At 41.1% G+C, this 15252-nt stretch overlaps 1 protein-coding gene across 1 annotated transcript in view; it reads right to left on the reverse strand.

Moving 5' to 3' along the window:
• Positions 1 to 505: 505 nt before the first annotated feature.
• Positions 506 to 15252, reverse strand: part of htr7c (5-hydroxytryptamine (serotonin) receptor 7c) — a 36674-nt gene continuing 21927 nt past the window's right edge. Inside the window, exon 2 of the mRNA XM_033619127.2 lies at positions 506 to 2708. Within this exon, the coding sequence (XP_033475018.1) occupies positions 1970 to 2708 (739 nt within the window). The 3' untranslated portion in view covers positions 506 to 1969. The remainder of the gene's footprint in view (positions 2709 to 15252) is intronic.

A 15252-nucleotide genomic window follows, 5' to 3' on the forward strand; every position in this document is an offset into this window, starting at 1 on the left:
GAACTACACGTCTGACCACGACACAGTGCACATGTCAGACTCTACCTCGTCCTTGTGTCTCTACAGGATAGTTTTAGTCATGAAAGGAAGCAGACAGCTGTCACCCAGGCGCTGAATAAAAGATTTTGCTCCAAGCAGAGAGCGAATAAAGGCGTCTTTTTTGGGTCACCATCCCCATACATGTCTCCAGAGTCCTTGCAGTAGCATGACAGCCTTGGTGCTAATTCTTAAGAAATGCCACATTTCATCATGTTTCAAAGGCCTCTAGCAGACCTTAAGGTGTGTCTGTATTCCTCATGATAGACCTATCAGTCTAGTAAGTGAGGATAATGAATTTTGTATGTCAAACTATGCATTAGGCTTTTGATGGGGATACACTCTGTGGGGCTAGACAGCAAGGAGACCTGTGCGGATTGTCTCCTGTTTGAAAATGAGATTCCAGTCTAAAGAACCAGGTATGTGTGTTTTGATGTATATCATCTGAGGTTATCAATGTAGGTCACAGTGACATTTTAACCAAGTGTGTCTTTATTTACAAAGTGATGAAATGCTTTGCCACTTCCCCAGCTTGTTCCTGAAGGTAATGACAAAGCAGTCAAACAGAGCAATCACAGAGCAGTTGCAGACAGATTGATCTCACACAATATAAAATAGCAGTTAATTACAAAATGATGCAAGACAACGGTATGTCTGGAGGAAATGTACAGAAATCTCAAAAAATCGAGGTAGAAAAAGCACACACTGCTCAACTGATGACATTTGACACAGGTTCATACAGGTCACCAAAGAGTTCATATGGGAGCGATGTCAGGAGGGAAGTGACTGCGTCCTGATTCCAAATTTCGATAGAAATAGCGTTGACAACCAATGCAGCAAAAGAGTCTCAAGAACATGTGAATTCTTAAAGTGAAACTGCAGAGCTCAACAGGTTTGTTTAGCTGTATAACACCAGTTAGGTCAGCAGCCAAGTGTGGTATGGAACCAATCCAGGCAAAATAATAAGAGTGAAAAATCTCCACAGTATCATGGTTTCTGAAACATACAGCACTGAGTTCATTCTGCAAGTGTGCGGGTGAAACATGGAAACACTTCTGCCAAACTGTCATTCACCATTCAGTGTGTCTTATGATTTATGTATACAGTAGCATGTATGACAAGTATGTTTCATGCAGACAATAAACAAACTGCTTTCAGTTTCTTTTTATAGCAACAAACACTGAGATTTCATGAATGAAAAATGATCCCTTCATGTTGCAGTTTAACACCATTTTCCACCCACCCTCATTCCTTTGGCATCACCACATTTTAAACATTTGTGAAACATTTAATGTGCTCCTGTTAAATTTAGTGAGAGGACCAAATTGAAAAGTATGACTGGAGAAAAAAAAAAGATATAAATAATATCAAATCCTGGCACAAAGCACAATACACCTCAAAGTGTTCAGTTGCTGTTTGAAATTAATCTGGGTTGTGCTCAAATGCATGTTTATATAAAGAAGTTCAGAAGATACTGTGCTACAAAACAAATGTTTTTCCTTATCAAACATCGATTTTGTTAATATACAGAAATCTGTCTGCTTTGTGTTCCCACAGAAAGCCCTAGGATGATTGACTGTGTTTACATGTCATTTCCTTTGTCACTACATTATCCTTCCATAAATCCGGAGCCAGGACAGAATTGTGGCATATGCACAAAAGCAGTGTCGACTTGAATAGCCCATCAAATATGCTCTATGATTTTCTTTCCCAAAATAGAATGACTGAGTCACACACACAATGAAGTGATCGTGCTGTCTCCCTGCCTTTGCAGAGGGGCCAGAGAGCCACCAACAGTGACTCCCATTCTGTCAGTCTTTGTCTTATCTACAGGCCTGCTGTGTACACGTGGCCCTTTAAGCACCAGGCGTACAAGCACAGGGCCACCATTCCCCACTTTCTGAGAGTCAATAGGCTGCTGTAGTATCCTGCTTTAAACCTTGAGAGCCTCATGCACGCCCACAGCAGACAGTCGGCGGTTGATGTTGCGATAACGACAGCGAAGAAGGTCACGATAAGTGGAGCGCAGGTCTCTGTTGAAGAAGGCGTAGATGAAGGGATTCATTAGGGAGTTGGCGTAGCCTAACCAGAGCAGCGTGCGCTCCAGCCAGATGGGCACACAGCTACACTCCACTCCACAGATAAAGGGCCTGGCAGTGGACAGGATGAAGAACGGCAGCCAGCACACAGCAAAGACCCCCACAATCACCCCAAGTGTCGTCGCTGCTTTCTGCTCCCGCTTGAAGATGGAGATGTTTCTGCGCTCACGGTTCAGCAGGCGAGACAAGGCCGCGCACTCCTCCGCCACACCGGGTGGCTTCAGGCCCTGCATTCGCAGTGCCTCATTAGTCACCGTTTCGAGACGCTCACGGCGCGAAAAGTCAGTGAAGCGGTGTTTGGCTCCACTCTTGCGGGCTGCCCTGAAGATCTTGTAGTACATGACCAGCATGACCAGCATAGGGATGTAGAAGGCTACAGCTGTGGAATAGATGGTGTAGCCAAAGTCTTGGCTAATGAGGCACACACCGGCTTTGTGGACGTTTTTGGCCCAGCCACAGAAAGGTGGCAGGGTGATGGATGCTGACACCAGCCACACTCCCAGGATCATCTTTGCCATCAGCTGACCGTTCTGCCGGGCTGGGTAGGTGAGGGGCCGTGTGATCCCCAGATATCTGTGAGGAAATGAGACAGCAGAGGTATCAGTACCAACCTCCAGGCAGATTTTCAACAAAGGACTAAAAGCAGTTGACGCTTCCTTGATGTTTTATCTAAAACCCTTTAATACCCTGTCCAGTGAAGTAGCTTTATCACAGCAAAAACAAAGATGATTATTCACCTATCATATATGATGCACCCAGGCACTCTGCTGAAGCACAGAAACCTGCTGCCCATCTTCATTGGGACGAAACTGCAGTGTAGTATTATCAAATACATGTCCACTCATTTCAAAGACAGACATTTCAATGAGAGGTCATAAGCTCTGTCATTGCCTGGAGGGCCATTAGCTGCTTTTCTTTGGCTTTGTAGGAGCTTAGCAGGTAGAGAGGGAGCTATCAATCAAACAGGCAGCTCGGCAGTTTCAAATAGCAGCTGGAGGTGTCAGGAAAATAAAGATAAAGTGAGGTGTGAAAGGCTTGAATTTGTACAAAACAGGGAAAATAGCCACTATTCTGGAAAAATGATAAATCTGTGTGTACATGTCAATGTGTGTTGGCTGCATGCCCACAGCCTTCATCAGCATCAAATGCGTCATTGATGAAAGCTGTATACTTGACACTCCCGGCTGTTTTCCTAGTTTCCGTCTCCACTGTTAATCACAAGATAAAAAGCTTTAGAGATGCGATCAGCACTGTGGACATCAAATTCCGCTCAGTTAGCCTGGGCGGGATTCTTTACTTCTTCAAAGCTTTTAGATGTTGAGTTTATACGTGTCAGGTGTGATCTGAAGGTGTACACATTTCCCTTAATATTTATAAAGCACAGTTTTGTGATTGTTACAAATGCCATCGGACAGTGCAAAATATGTACTTAATATTCTGTTAATTTCACATTAAAGGATAGGCAGTTGTTTTGGTTTGAGTCACAGAGTGTTAGAAAAATCAACTATAGAGATGTCTGCCTTCTCTTAAATAAAATGGAATTAGATGGCACTCAGCTTGTGGTGCTCAGAGCACCAAAAAATACATTTGAAAAACTCGACAGCAATGTCTCTTTCCAGAAATCAGGACCGGGTTATTCAGGATAATCCACAGACCTTGTTGAGCAGTTTAATGTGGGAAATATTTTCTTCTTACGGAACTACGCCTCTCAACCTGATCACCATGCAGAAGGAAGCATGCATCTACTGCTAGTTCACCTAGCACCACTGAGCTAGCTGTTGTTACAACTCAGCCAAGCAGGACACCATTCATGTTTATATATTGCGCTGTAAGGAGCATGAGCCTCTCGTCCATGAGTAGATGCATTCGGTCTTCTGCAAGGTGATACATTTTGTGGGTGTAGCTCTGTAGATAGAAAATAGTTCCTATGTTGGACTGCTCACAACAAGGTCTGTGGATTATCTTGAGTAACTGGGTCATGATTTCTGGAAAGAGACACTGCTGTTGAGTTTTTCAAATGTATTTTTTTGTGCCATTTAGTTCCATTATATTGAAGAGAAGACAGACATCTCTATGGCTGATATCTCAAACATTCAGCAACTCACACCAAAACAATCTAGATTGATAAATGGCACTACAGGTAAAAGGGAAATGTATGTATTTTAAATTTTGGGGTGAACTGTGTCTTTAATGCCAAAATGACTCTGAAATCCTTTCCAGTTCTTTTTAAAACTGTATGGGTACACAGTAGCTACAGCAACATAGCCTGGTTCCAGACCATAGACCCCGCCCACTCAACTGAGTAGGCTTGCATCTCTGATCTGGCATACTGCAATGAATTTGCGATTTATCTCGTCCAAACAATGGACGGACCAATGAACGCCGGGGGTGGGGGTGGGTCTAGCGATTAGCCAATCAGCGCCACGCTGATGTCAAGCTGTACGCCAGTGGGTAACTGGTGGGGATAGCAACAATGGCAACCGCTACAGACCACATTAACGATGCTATCGAGGTATTTCACCACTACTCGCGTTAATGGAGGACCAAATTAAGGAAGCTGCTAAACTGCTGAATGGCGATGCAGCTGGGCATGCACGATGACGGAGACATTTTAAACGGGCAATGCTCGCTTGTTTTCGGCACCCCCGAGGCATGGATACTAATGACGTTAGATTCTGGGTGAGTCGTTGATCTCTACTGATTGGTTAGGGAAAAATCAAATTCCCTCCCCCTTGTAAATCGCCTTCAATGGAGGCAAAGTCAGACTGAAGGTTCTGGGAGCTTCAGTCTGACGCTCAGGCTAACAGCAACAAGAAGTTATTTGCAAATACAAAATAGTAGTAATCCAAATTTTCCGTTTGCCACAAGCTAGCTGGCCTCAGGAAATATGGCATTGTAGTCCAGCATGTCTGCTGCACACTGTAGCTTGTTAACAACTGACAACACACAGTGCAAGTGGTATTGATCAAGATCAGAATCACTTGGAAAGGACAATAAGGCTACAACTGCACTGCAGCTGAAAGCACTCGATCATATTCCCACCGTACCACCACACACACACACACACACACACACACACACACACACACACAGCAAGAGAGAGAGATCTGACACAGATCTGATGTTTTTTAATCAGCTTAAAAAAGCGGCACAGAGTCACGATTTTTTTCTCTTTCAGTTCCTATCTGGACCACATGTATAATTCGATGGGCACTTGAGGCATGTGACCTACATGGCATTCATATCAGATTTTGTCAGTGTTGCCATGACAACAAGTGAAACGTCAATCATTTATCTGAGACAGGTGTCATTATTTTGTCGCCCCTGGCAGCTGGAGTGGACGAGTGGTGGCACAGACGACCATGAGACACTAGAACAGGGGAAAAAGTCAAAGTCAAGTACACTTCCCTCATTTCAGCCAAAACTAAACATTTTTTTTGTTGCATTGCTGTAAGTTAAATTTGGCATGGGATATAAGTGACAGCGAAAATAGAATAAATACCATTCATGAGAAATCACATATCAGAAGCCTTGACAGTAACTTTGTGGTTCCCAGTTAAACTATTATTATCACTAAAGATCCCCTTGGCTCAGGGAGTGATGTGAAGTAGATGCAAAACATATCCTGAGATGGGTACACTCAATGCTGTGGGAATTCTTTGGAATACATAATGAAAACTCAGTATTGCAGCACTGTCTGAATGCACTTTTCAATAATGAGGAAGGTGGTTGTGTTGCTTTTTTGGGGGGAGATTTGTGTGTCTTTGGGGGGGGGGGGGGGGGGCAGTTCTCCACGAACCTATGACTCATCTTCAGCCCTTTAGAAGGCAGAGCTGTTTTCAGACGCATTCTCATTGGATACAAAATCCTTTCACCATCCTTTAGAGACAAACAACTGCCAGGTTGAATAAGACAGAACGCATTTTAGCACTTCATTACACAGCTTCCTGCTTGTATTTTATCAGAATGAGCTGATACAAACGTCTGTGGGACCTCCGGTTGGTTTTATCTTGTTGGTTTTGACATAAAGGGATTAAAGGGACAGTTCAACCCCAAATCAAAAAAGACACATTTTCCTTCTTACCTATAGTGCTATTGATCAAACAGGATTATTTTGGTGTGAGTTGCTAAGTATTAGAGATATCAGCAGTAGAGATGTCTGCCCTTGAATATAATGGATCTAGTTGACGCTAAACTTGTGGTGCTCAGAAGGCTAAAAAATAGACTTGCTTCCATCTGCATGGCCATTCAGTTAGCAGGTGCAGTTTGATAATAGTTCCTACATGAAACTGCTCATAACAAAGTCTGTAGATTATCTTGAGTAACCGAGTTATGATTTCTGGAAATAGACAATGATGTTTTTCAAATGTATGTGAACCAATCTAGTTTCATTATATTTGAGAGAAGGCAGACATCTCAACAGCCGATATCCCTAACACTCAGCAATTACACCAAAACAATCTAGATTTAGTAATAGCACTACATGTAGAAGGAAAAATATGTATGTTTAATTTGGGGGTGAACTGTGCCTTTAAATTTTTCAGACCTGTGTGAGCCAGTAACAGGATACAGCATTCATGAAAGATATGTATGAGCATCACAAAACTAAGTTATCATATGCACAAACAATAATGACAGCACAACAATGTAACAATAAACATAAAAAGCATTTACAATATGTAAATATAACAAACTAATGTAAATGTAACATGCAACATTTAAATTGCAAACAGATTTTTTTTGCCACTTGGGGGCACCAGAAACAACCTATAAACACAAAACTGACATATTAACACCTTAAAGTTGACAGGAAAAAGTCCAATATTCACTCTGCTTTTAGCTCTGTTTTTCTCTCCACTAACTCCTGAGGGAAATACCTGACTTTTCAGCTGCTAAAAGGCCCATTATGATCACCAGCTAGTTGCTAATGTTGTCTGTCTGCTGCCTGGGGATGGGCAGGAAGTGTACAGTGGGTTTTTAGAGCTTTTTATCGGAAAACAGCCACCTGATGTGGCTCAAATGCTAATGAGAGCTGTGAGAGTGACTCTAAACAGTAAAGTTGTGGACCATAAAACTAAAACAATGAGTCCTAAGATAATAAAGGCTCAGTAGCGCTGAGAGAAATTGCAAAAAGCAATAACCTCTGTAGTTTCCAACCTACAAGCGAAAACACTTATATTGCATGCAGTCGTTTGATCCATTGATAATGTCAAGATGAAATGAAAAATGCCTTTTAACCCTTAAAGGTCACATCCTCTGACATTTTGTGCACCTATTTAACATTATACACCTAAGGAAAATTACAAAAAATCCGATAATGTTTTCTCTCTGTAAAACAAATACGACGTAAGCTAGTAACAAGCAATTTTAGCCAATAAAATCACAACATCCACCCATCAATCAATTTGCAATGTTTAAATTTACAGAGTGAGTTAGCTGGCTAGCAACAACATAGTACGTCAGTGTGTCTTTGTTTCCCCAAAATACCGTGGTAATGGGTCTGCTGGTTAGATTTCATTCACTTGAGGAGAGTGGTAGCTGTGATGGCTCCATGTAACATATGGAGCCCCTCATGTAGAGCATACAGTGGGCTTCGTCACTTTCTATCTCCCTACGCATTTGGGAAAAATTTTCCTTGAGGGCTTTCTATCAGAAAGGGATCTCTTGGTTAAGGTTAGGAAAAAAGTTGTGGTTTGGGTTATAATGAGCTGATTCCTAGCAGAAAGGGCTTCCTTCGAGAAAGGCTACAGGGAAAACTCCTGCCTCTTGCAACCGATACTACTTTCCCGTTGGTGTACACCAACAGGGAGACATTTTTAGGTCACGCCCACTTCTCAACGATCATACCTTTGTTTTTATTTCCCGAACAATGTGGCTGAGGTCTAATTTGTTCATCCATTTAATGAAATGAATTAATTCATTCATCTCTCCCTCATCCTTTTCCTGATCTAATGCTGAAGGAGGTGTGTGTTGAGCCAGCAGTCCTCTGTAGCGCTGCATCACACTACACCCAGTCAAAAACAAAAGATATGATTTAAATCCCTCTTGTAACTGTACACTGATCAAATATTCCATTTCACTGGGACATACGTCACAGTACTTCTGTGTTGCTGCGACTTTAATAGAGAAATATTTATAGAAGCAGTTTTAAGGAATATTATTTTTCAGCATTGTATCTGCAATATACATCAAATGTAAAAATATACAAAATTGTAGCATATTTTACAAACATATTGTAAACCAAATGGGAAACCTCACACCTCAGAGGAAGCACATAATAATCATGCAAAAAAACAGTGGCAAGGGATTATAAACACTTCTCTCGCTCTAAACAGTAACAGTGACACACACGGGGAGTTTAGAGTGTGTTTTTTCATATCTCCAGAGGATTTGGGATATATCCACAGCCACAGCAGCCCTCGGGGATTACCAAGCCACTGACAAACAGTGTGCCCGAGCTAATGGAGAATTCCATTACTTCCGCTAGGCTACCAGCTAGGGCAGAGTAAAGTGAAACGCTGTAAGCGGCCCCGGTGTGCAACAGTCGTCAGTCACCTCCAGGAGCACTTCTCAAACCTTTTATGTCTGAGAGGGGATACACAGTGAAATATTTACCAAGCTGCAGTTGGCTCGGGCGGAGGAGAAGTAAATTTAGAACAGGATCTCCTAAAAAAGAAAGTAACAGGTCTGGGGGGGAAGTCTGTAGAATAACATTTTTTTTCCCCACAGAAACTCTCCGCTGGAGATTCCTCACTCATTCATCTCACTGAGGCATTTAGAATTCCTTTAGAATGTCTTGAACTTGAGGGCAATCCATTAATTCTAGCATTAATTCTAAACCAGTAAGGTTTAGGTAAAATTTAAATGTGTTCTTCTGTGTTGAGTTTGCATGTTCTTCCCATGTGACATGGGTTTCTCCGGCTTCCTGTCACAGTCTAAAGACATGCAGGTTAGGTTAACTGGTGACTCTAAATTGCCCGTAGGTGGGAATGTGAGCATAAATGGACTAAAACATAAATGACAACTGAAATGAAACAGTGTTTATTTCAACAAAAGTATCATCACAGAGTATTTATTCTGAGCTACCCTAGACGGAAAAGTACTAAATTTGTCTAGTGAGAGTTCTGGGATTTCTCTGACATAAGACAACAAACCTCAGTCCTCAAAGAATGCTTCAGCTCTCCTATTCTATTTGAGGAACCTCCGTAAGACAGAAATTGAGCTGCTTCTCTCACAGAGCACGCTGCACAACATAAGCTGAGCTGTAATTTCCTCCTCAACAAGGAAGCAATGCAGTAATCCCATCTGTTTCATACTTTACACTGAATTCAGCCTTACTCTTTTTAGATCAAACAAACCTGTGCCTGTTTAGTTGAGGTCCTGTTTTGTTCTCTGACTTCTGCTCAGATTAAGGTTGAATGAGCGAGTAAAATAGCCACAGTAGTTGTTTTTTTGTTTTTTCTGTCTCATTTACACTCTTACATAAGCCAAACTGAGTCATCCCTGGACAGACGAACTTCTTCCCTCAGATACGTCTGTTAACTCCAGCCACAAGACTGCCAGCTTAGGTCAGACTGATGTCAAATAGTCTGTGAACAAGTGCTGGCACTTACTTTAGCTGACATGTAAAAGAGGATGCTTAGAAATAGCCACCAGAGGCAAAAGAAATGTTTATCAGAAGGTGTATATGTTAAATTTTTGTATACCTTGTGATGACTAAGGACCCAATCTATGTTTAATACATCTTTATGATAAAATATGAAGGATTGGAGGGATTGCATTACCCTAGTATCAGAGCAATAATGCTGTATGGGCTGTTGAAGACAAGGATAGATTTTCATTCATTCTGGTTTTGATAAAACAAACCACTGAACCTTAGTATTTCTAGCCAGGATAGCTGCATGGGATAGGGATAGCATTGTGAGTCGGTCAGTTGGTCCAACCCTTTGATCCAGACTGAAACGGCTATTAAATGTAATGCCATGAGATTTTATGGAGACGTTCTCTCAGGAAATAGAGGCTCTAATTTAGTTATCACTTAGCTCTTCCTCTGGCAACCCCTGCAAATCATATTTATATATATTCAAAGTTTTTGTTTGTACGTTTACCTATAGAAAGTAATGCACCACAATTTGTATATAACATACATAAAAATAAGCCAGTAATGTGTGGTTATCTCATGTAATCAGAAAGGCTGAGATTACATGACCAATATGCTGATGGGAAAAAAAAACGTAAGTAGTATGACGAGTAAAAGTCTGCGTAAGGTGGCAGGTTGGCTTGGTGGATGGTTCAAACAAGAATAGGACTTTCCCCCAGGAGACCAGTCATGTCCCATGTGAAGCCAAGTTAACTATGAGATATTTTAATGTACGTCATCACCATATCTCTTTTCCTAAACCTACCGATACTTTACTTGCCTAAACCTAACCTACGTAACTTTATGTTCATATTGTTATTCATGGGGCACTAATTCTTTAGATATCATACAAACCATAGTATGAGAATATATTGTTTTATTTTGAGTGCTAATATCTGAATATTAGCATGCCAATATCCTAAAATATGACGGCAAACACTGTGAACTTTATACCTGCTTAACAACAATTAAAATATGAGTAAATGATGACTTCTATAATTTAGTTAGAGCCAACTTTCCCTTTAATTTTCATCAAATATGATACTGTTAACTTTGAATTTTTATATGGTCATAGGGTCATTCTGAACAAGGTAACACTGAAATTTTCAGCAAACCTCTTAAGGAAAACATTTATTTATTCAATTTATGACAGTTTTAAAAACATCTTTAATGTGTTACAGTAACATTTGAGCTCACTTTCCATGTTCAGTACACTACTTGAAATTTTATGGCTAATTTGGTCAGGGACATTTATGGTAGAAATCCATTGTGCTTCTCAGCAAACCTATTATACCCTTTAAATCTAACCAGTTTTATCAAATTAGGACTTTTTTCCTGTCGTTGTAACTTGTTATTTATATAATGTGTCTTTCTTCGTCCTTTTTGGCCAGACAAGAACTGGTGCCATAAAAGCACAAATAGATGCACTTCTAAATCCAAGCAGAGGCTAGCCTGACTAGGTTTTAATAATAATCAATAAACAGTAAAATTTTAGAGAATAATTCCAGGGGGGGACAAGGAAAAAAAGTTGTAGCCTGTCTTTTATACAACATCTTTTACCGCAATTTGACGCTTTAATCTTTTCTCTATCTCTCCAACAGGCAGGCATAGGACCTTTCTTAGCGCTGGCTGAGTCCACCTACACATGTCCAGATTTAAAACAAAATGACTGAAATCAAATTAACATGTACACAACGACAACAGTCAGGTGCGCTGTGTTGTCCAAGGTGCTGAGTGTGTCTGGAGCAGAGCAGGTCTCTGTCTCTGCACAGTAGTGTGAATATTTATGCTACTAAGTAAATGGAGAAAACTCTCTCATTGTTTAATAGCAGCAAAACAATAAGGCTTCATTCATCAAAGACCGAAACTCGATCTCTCTCCTTCTCTCCCTCTTTTTCATCTGGCTCAGGTGTGTGGAATGGATCCTTCATCTCTGCCTGGCTGCAGGAGCAAACCGTTTTGTTTGTTTTTTTCGTTCTTTTACCGGCAGTGAGATAAACATTTCCTGTAATTAAACTGGTGAATGGTTTATAAACAGTGTGCTGTGAGATCTGCCGTTGCACACCTCAAAACCGTGCGTAATAATCGCGCGTAGTGACCGCTCCTCGTCAGTTAAACTGCACGTCTGTCATGTTTGTCTCAGTGACAGGTGGAGAGCCTACAGATATTAACTACGAGCCTCTCCGTCACTGACTGCTCTTGTCCTGTCCTCTCCCTCTTCTTTCTCTCCTGTCCTCTCTGACTATCACTAAACTCTGGCTTTTGAACAATGCAGGAGAAATGTTGCAGACAGTTTATATTATCAGCCTGGGCCTGGGGCTTGTTGTAACAGTAAATGGGATGTGTTGTAACTTGTGTAAGTTAAACTGTATCTGTGTGAGTGAACATCTTACCCCGCACGATGTGGGCAACAGGGTCCAGCCACACGCTGCAACTGCTGCCAAGTACGGCTGCTAGCCCCGCCCGTTGGAAAGAGTGTGGGATATACCACTACTAGGAATGGGAGGGGGGGACTAAATCTTTTAAGATTTAAATAGCACATTATTACGCTTTTATAATGAGCACCGCTTACATTGTGCTTTCAATAAATACTACTGCATTGTTCAAAAATTATTAATTGTGTCTCAAATTATTCTAGGGGGGTACAGCTTTATTGAAGGGGGAGTCATGTCCCCCCTATCCCCCCCGGGATTTCCGCCCCTGGATGAACAAGAAATGTAAGCGAAAGGTCATTCTACTTCCCTTTCTCATCTTACTATAAAAGAAAGTGTTGCTAAAAGATTTTTTATGGCTCGTCAGTTTCTACTTGACTTGTCAACACACACCTTGAAATGAATGCAAGATTAAATATATTTATTCTTCTACAGCACTGAATTGCAAGATACTGGTTTGATATCATCCATGGTGAATTTGATGATTATATTTTCCTATAAGCACCTCTAACAGTGACCACCTTGAAGTTCATGTCTGACACAAAATAAACTACCATCCTGAGCATCACTCAGGATCTCAGGCCACTTGTGGCTCCTTAAATAATTCTGTTTTTCAGCCCCCCACATATGTTGCTCCTGCCTACCCTTTAAAAACGAAGCTTTTCTAAACAGTCAGCTACTTAAATTTGAATCATTGCATGCACTTGAAAGGCACACATAGTAACAACGTTTCCACTCCTCTGACTTTCAGTCCTGACACCTTTATGATGTCTACTTTACTTCCTCCTAATTGCTTTAAAGCAGCACTGTGGATATTTTATGGCCTCGGCCGCACAGCACACCACCTGTCCCTATAGGGTGTTTACTGGCTCTCACAGCAGTAGAGATGATGGGCAGCTATTAGTGCCACAGTGATAAATTGATTCCCCTTCCAACAGTCAGCATGTCCATCCCTGTCAGAGCTGGGTGTGCTTGGATAACAAAGCAAATACTCTAAGGGCTCTACAGAATAGAGTCGGGTGGAGAATAGGGTCATAGAATAAAAGAGATATGGCACTAAAAAGCTAAACATAAACTCAGCAACACAATATACACTGTAAGGTAGTTTACTTAAGCCACAGATGAGTAGAGTACATCTCAATTACAGACAACAGATGAAGGTGATTCTTTCAGCTTTGTTGAGCAGAACAAACAATCCACTGAAAAAAAAACACAGCAAGGTAACTTAACAGTAGGGTATACAAAAAGTTAACTAGTTCATTTAACATGTCGTCCAACCACAACAGAACACATCAGAATTTATAGCTGTGCCAACTGGCCACACACCAGAATACATTGTCACTCCAAACTTGTCAAATTCTGATGCTTGTTCAGTGGCCCAACACATCAAACTATGGTGCTCTAGGTACCCCTCCAGCGTCAGTTCTGGACATTCAAGGACAGAGTCTTAATTTACTCTTGTTACACGCACTGAGTCTTTTTAAAATAAACTTCTGTTTTCACAGGAAATGCACAGTTTCCCCTGGTTATATGCGACCCATACAGCCATAAAGCCACACATGGGCTGGCACCCCAGTACACTGCTAAACTACTTTGCCCCTACTCCAAGTCCCGACCTCTTAGATCTTCAGAACAATGTCTTTTAACTGTCCCATGTTTAGGTCTAGAGAGTAAGGGAGATTGTGCCTTTGTGGTAGCTGCTCCAAAGCTTTGGAATAGCCATCCACTCTCAATCAAATGCGCCACCTCCACTGACAGTTCTAAGACAAATCTTAAGATGTACATGTTTTCAATGGCCTTTGATTGCTCTTGGTGGTTTTGATATTTTAGTATTTTATAATCTTTTTACATATGTAATTATTCTTACCGGTGTTATTCTGCTTCATATTTGTGTAAATTTTATATTGCGTTATATTTGTGTCATTCTTTTAGTTTGTACAGCACTTTGGTCAACTGCAGTTGTTTTTGAATGTTCTATATAAATAAACTTGATTTGATTTGATTTTTATCTCTTTTCAAAATAAACTCAGAACACAGGTAAAACACTGTGTTTTTTGGTTTAATTCCTTGGGTTTAGGCAACAAAAGTATGTCATTAGGTAAAGAGAAAAACATTATAGTTTGCCTTTAAAAAGGTAATATGTATAACGCCATGTGACATGCGTGACATATGTCAGACGACATACCTCACTAGCTTGGCATGCTATACATACAAGCACACAACATCATCATTAAAATTACTCAACTGACTTTTGGTTTCACATGGAAAACAAATAGTCTTCTCCTGGATGAAAGTCCAAAGTTTGTTTAACCCATCCACTTCCCCTCCCACCTGCCCTGTGTGGACTTTCTCACTCTTTACACAATGGCATTTGCTTGGAGCATCATAAATGAAGCTGCGTCTCATACCGCTGCTAAATGGCACCTCTGTGCATTGGTGTCTGACACTGAGGGCCACTGACCAAGTGCTGGTATTTGACTAGTTGGCAGTGAGACCGGATTACAATTGGAGGTTTGAAAAGCCTGCCAGATTGGTAAGACACAAAATAAATTCAAACAGAAATTAAGGAATCTTTTGGGGCGGCAGCACTCATTTATACATAAGAAAATTGATTATTGATTCACTTCCACACACCGTGGGCATGATTGTCTGTTTTAGAAACTTACACAACTCTCAGGTGCAGCTCCCCCAATTCCAGCATTGGGAAGGAGTGTGGGGAGGTGCATGTGTTTCAGACACTGTTAGACCATCCGACAATATTGACCCCTGAGCTGGCATATTGAAATGTTGACAGAGAACTAGCAGCTCATTCCCAACTGAGCAGAGAACAAATTCAGCAACATCTCATGAAGGCTCGTGAAAGAGGCACACACTCAATTGCAGATTGCACATTGTTGACAGGATTTGTGCACAAACATGATCCTTCAATAAAAATGCAGCCAAACTCCACTTAAGGCAAAATGGTGCATCATGCAAAAAAACACTTCATGTCAAACAATAAAAGGATGGAAATTTCAAGTGGTACTTCAGTTGCTTCCTTACGGCG

The sequence above is a fragment of the Epinephelus lanceolatus genome, chromosome 9 (genome assembly GCF_041903045.1).
Source record: "Epinephelus lanceolatus isolate andai-2023 chromosome 9, ASM4190304v1, whole genome shotgun sequence".
NCBI lineage: Eukaryota > Metazoa > Chordata > Actinopteri > Perciformes > Serranidae > Epinephelus > Epinephelus lanceolatus.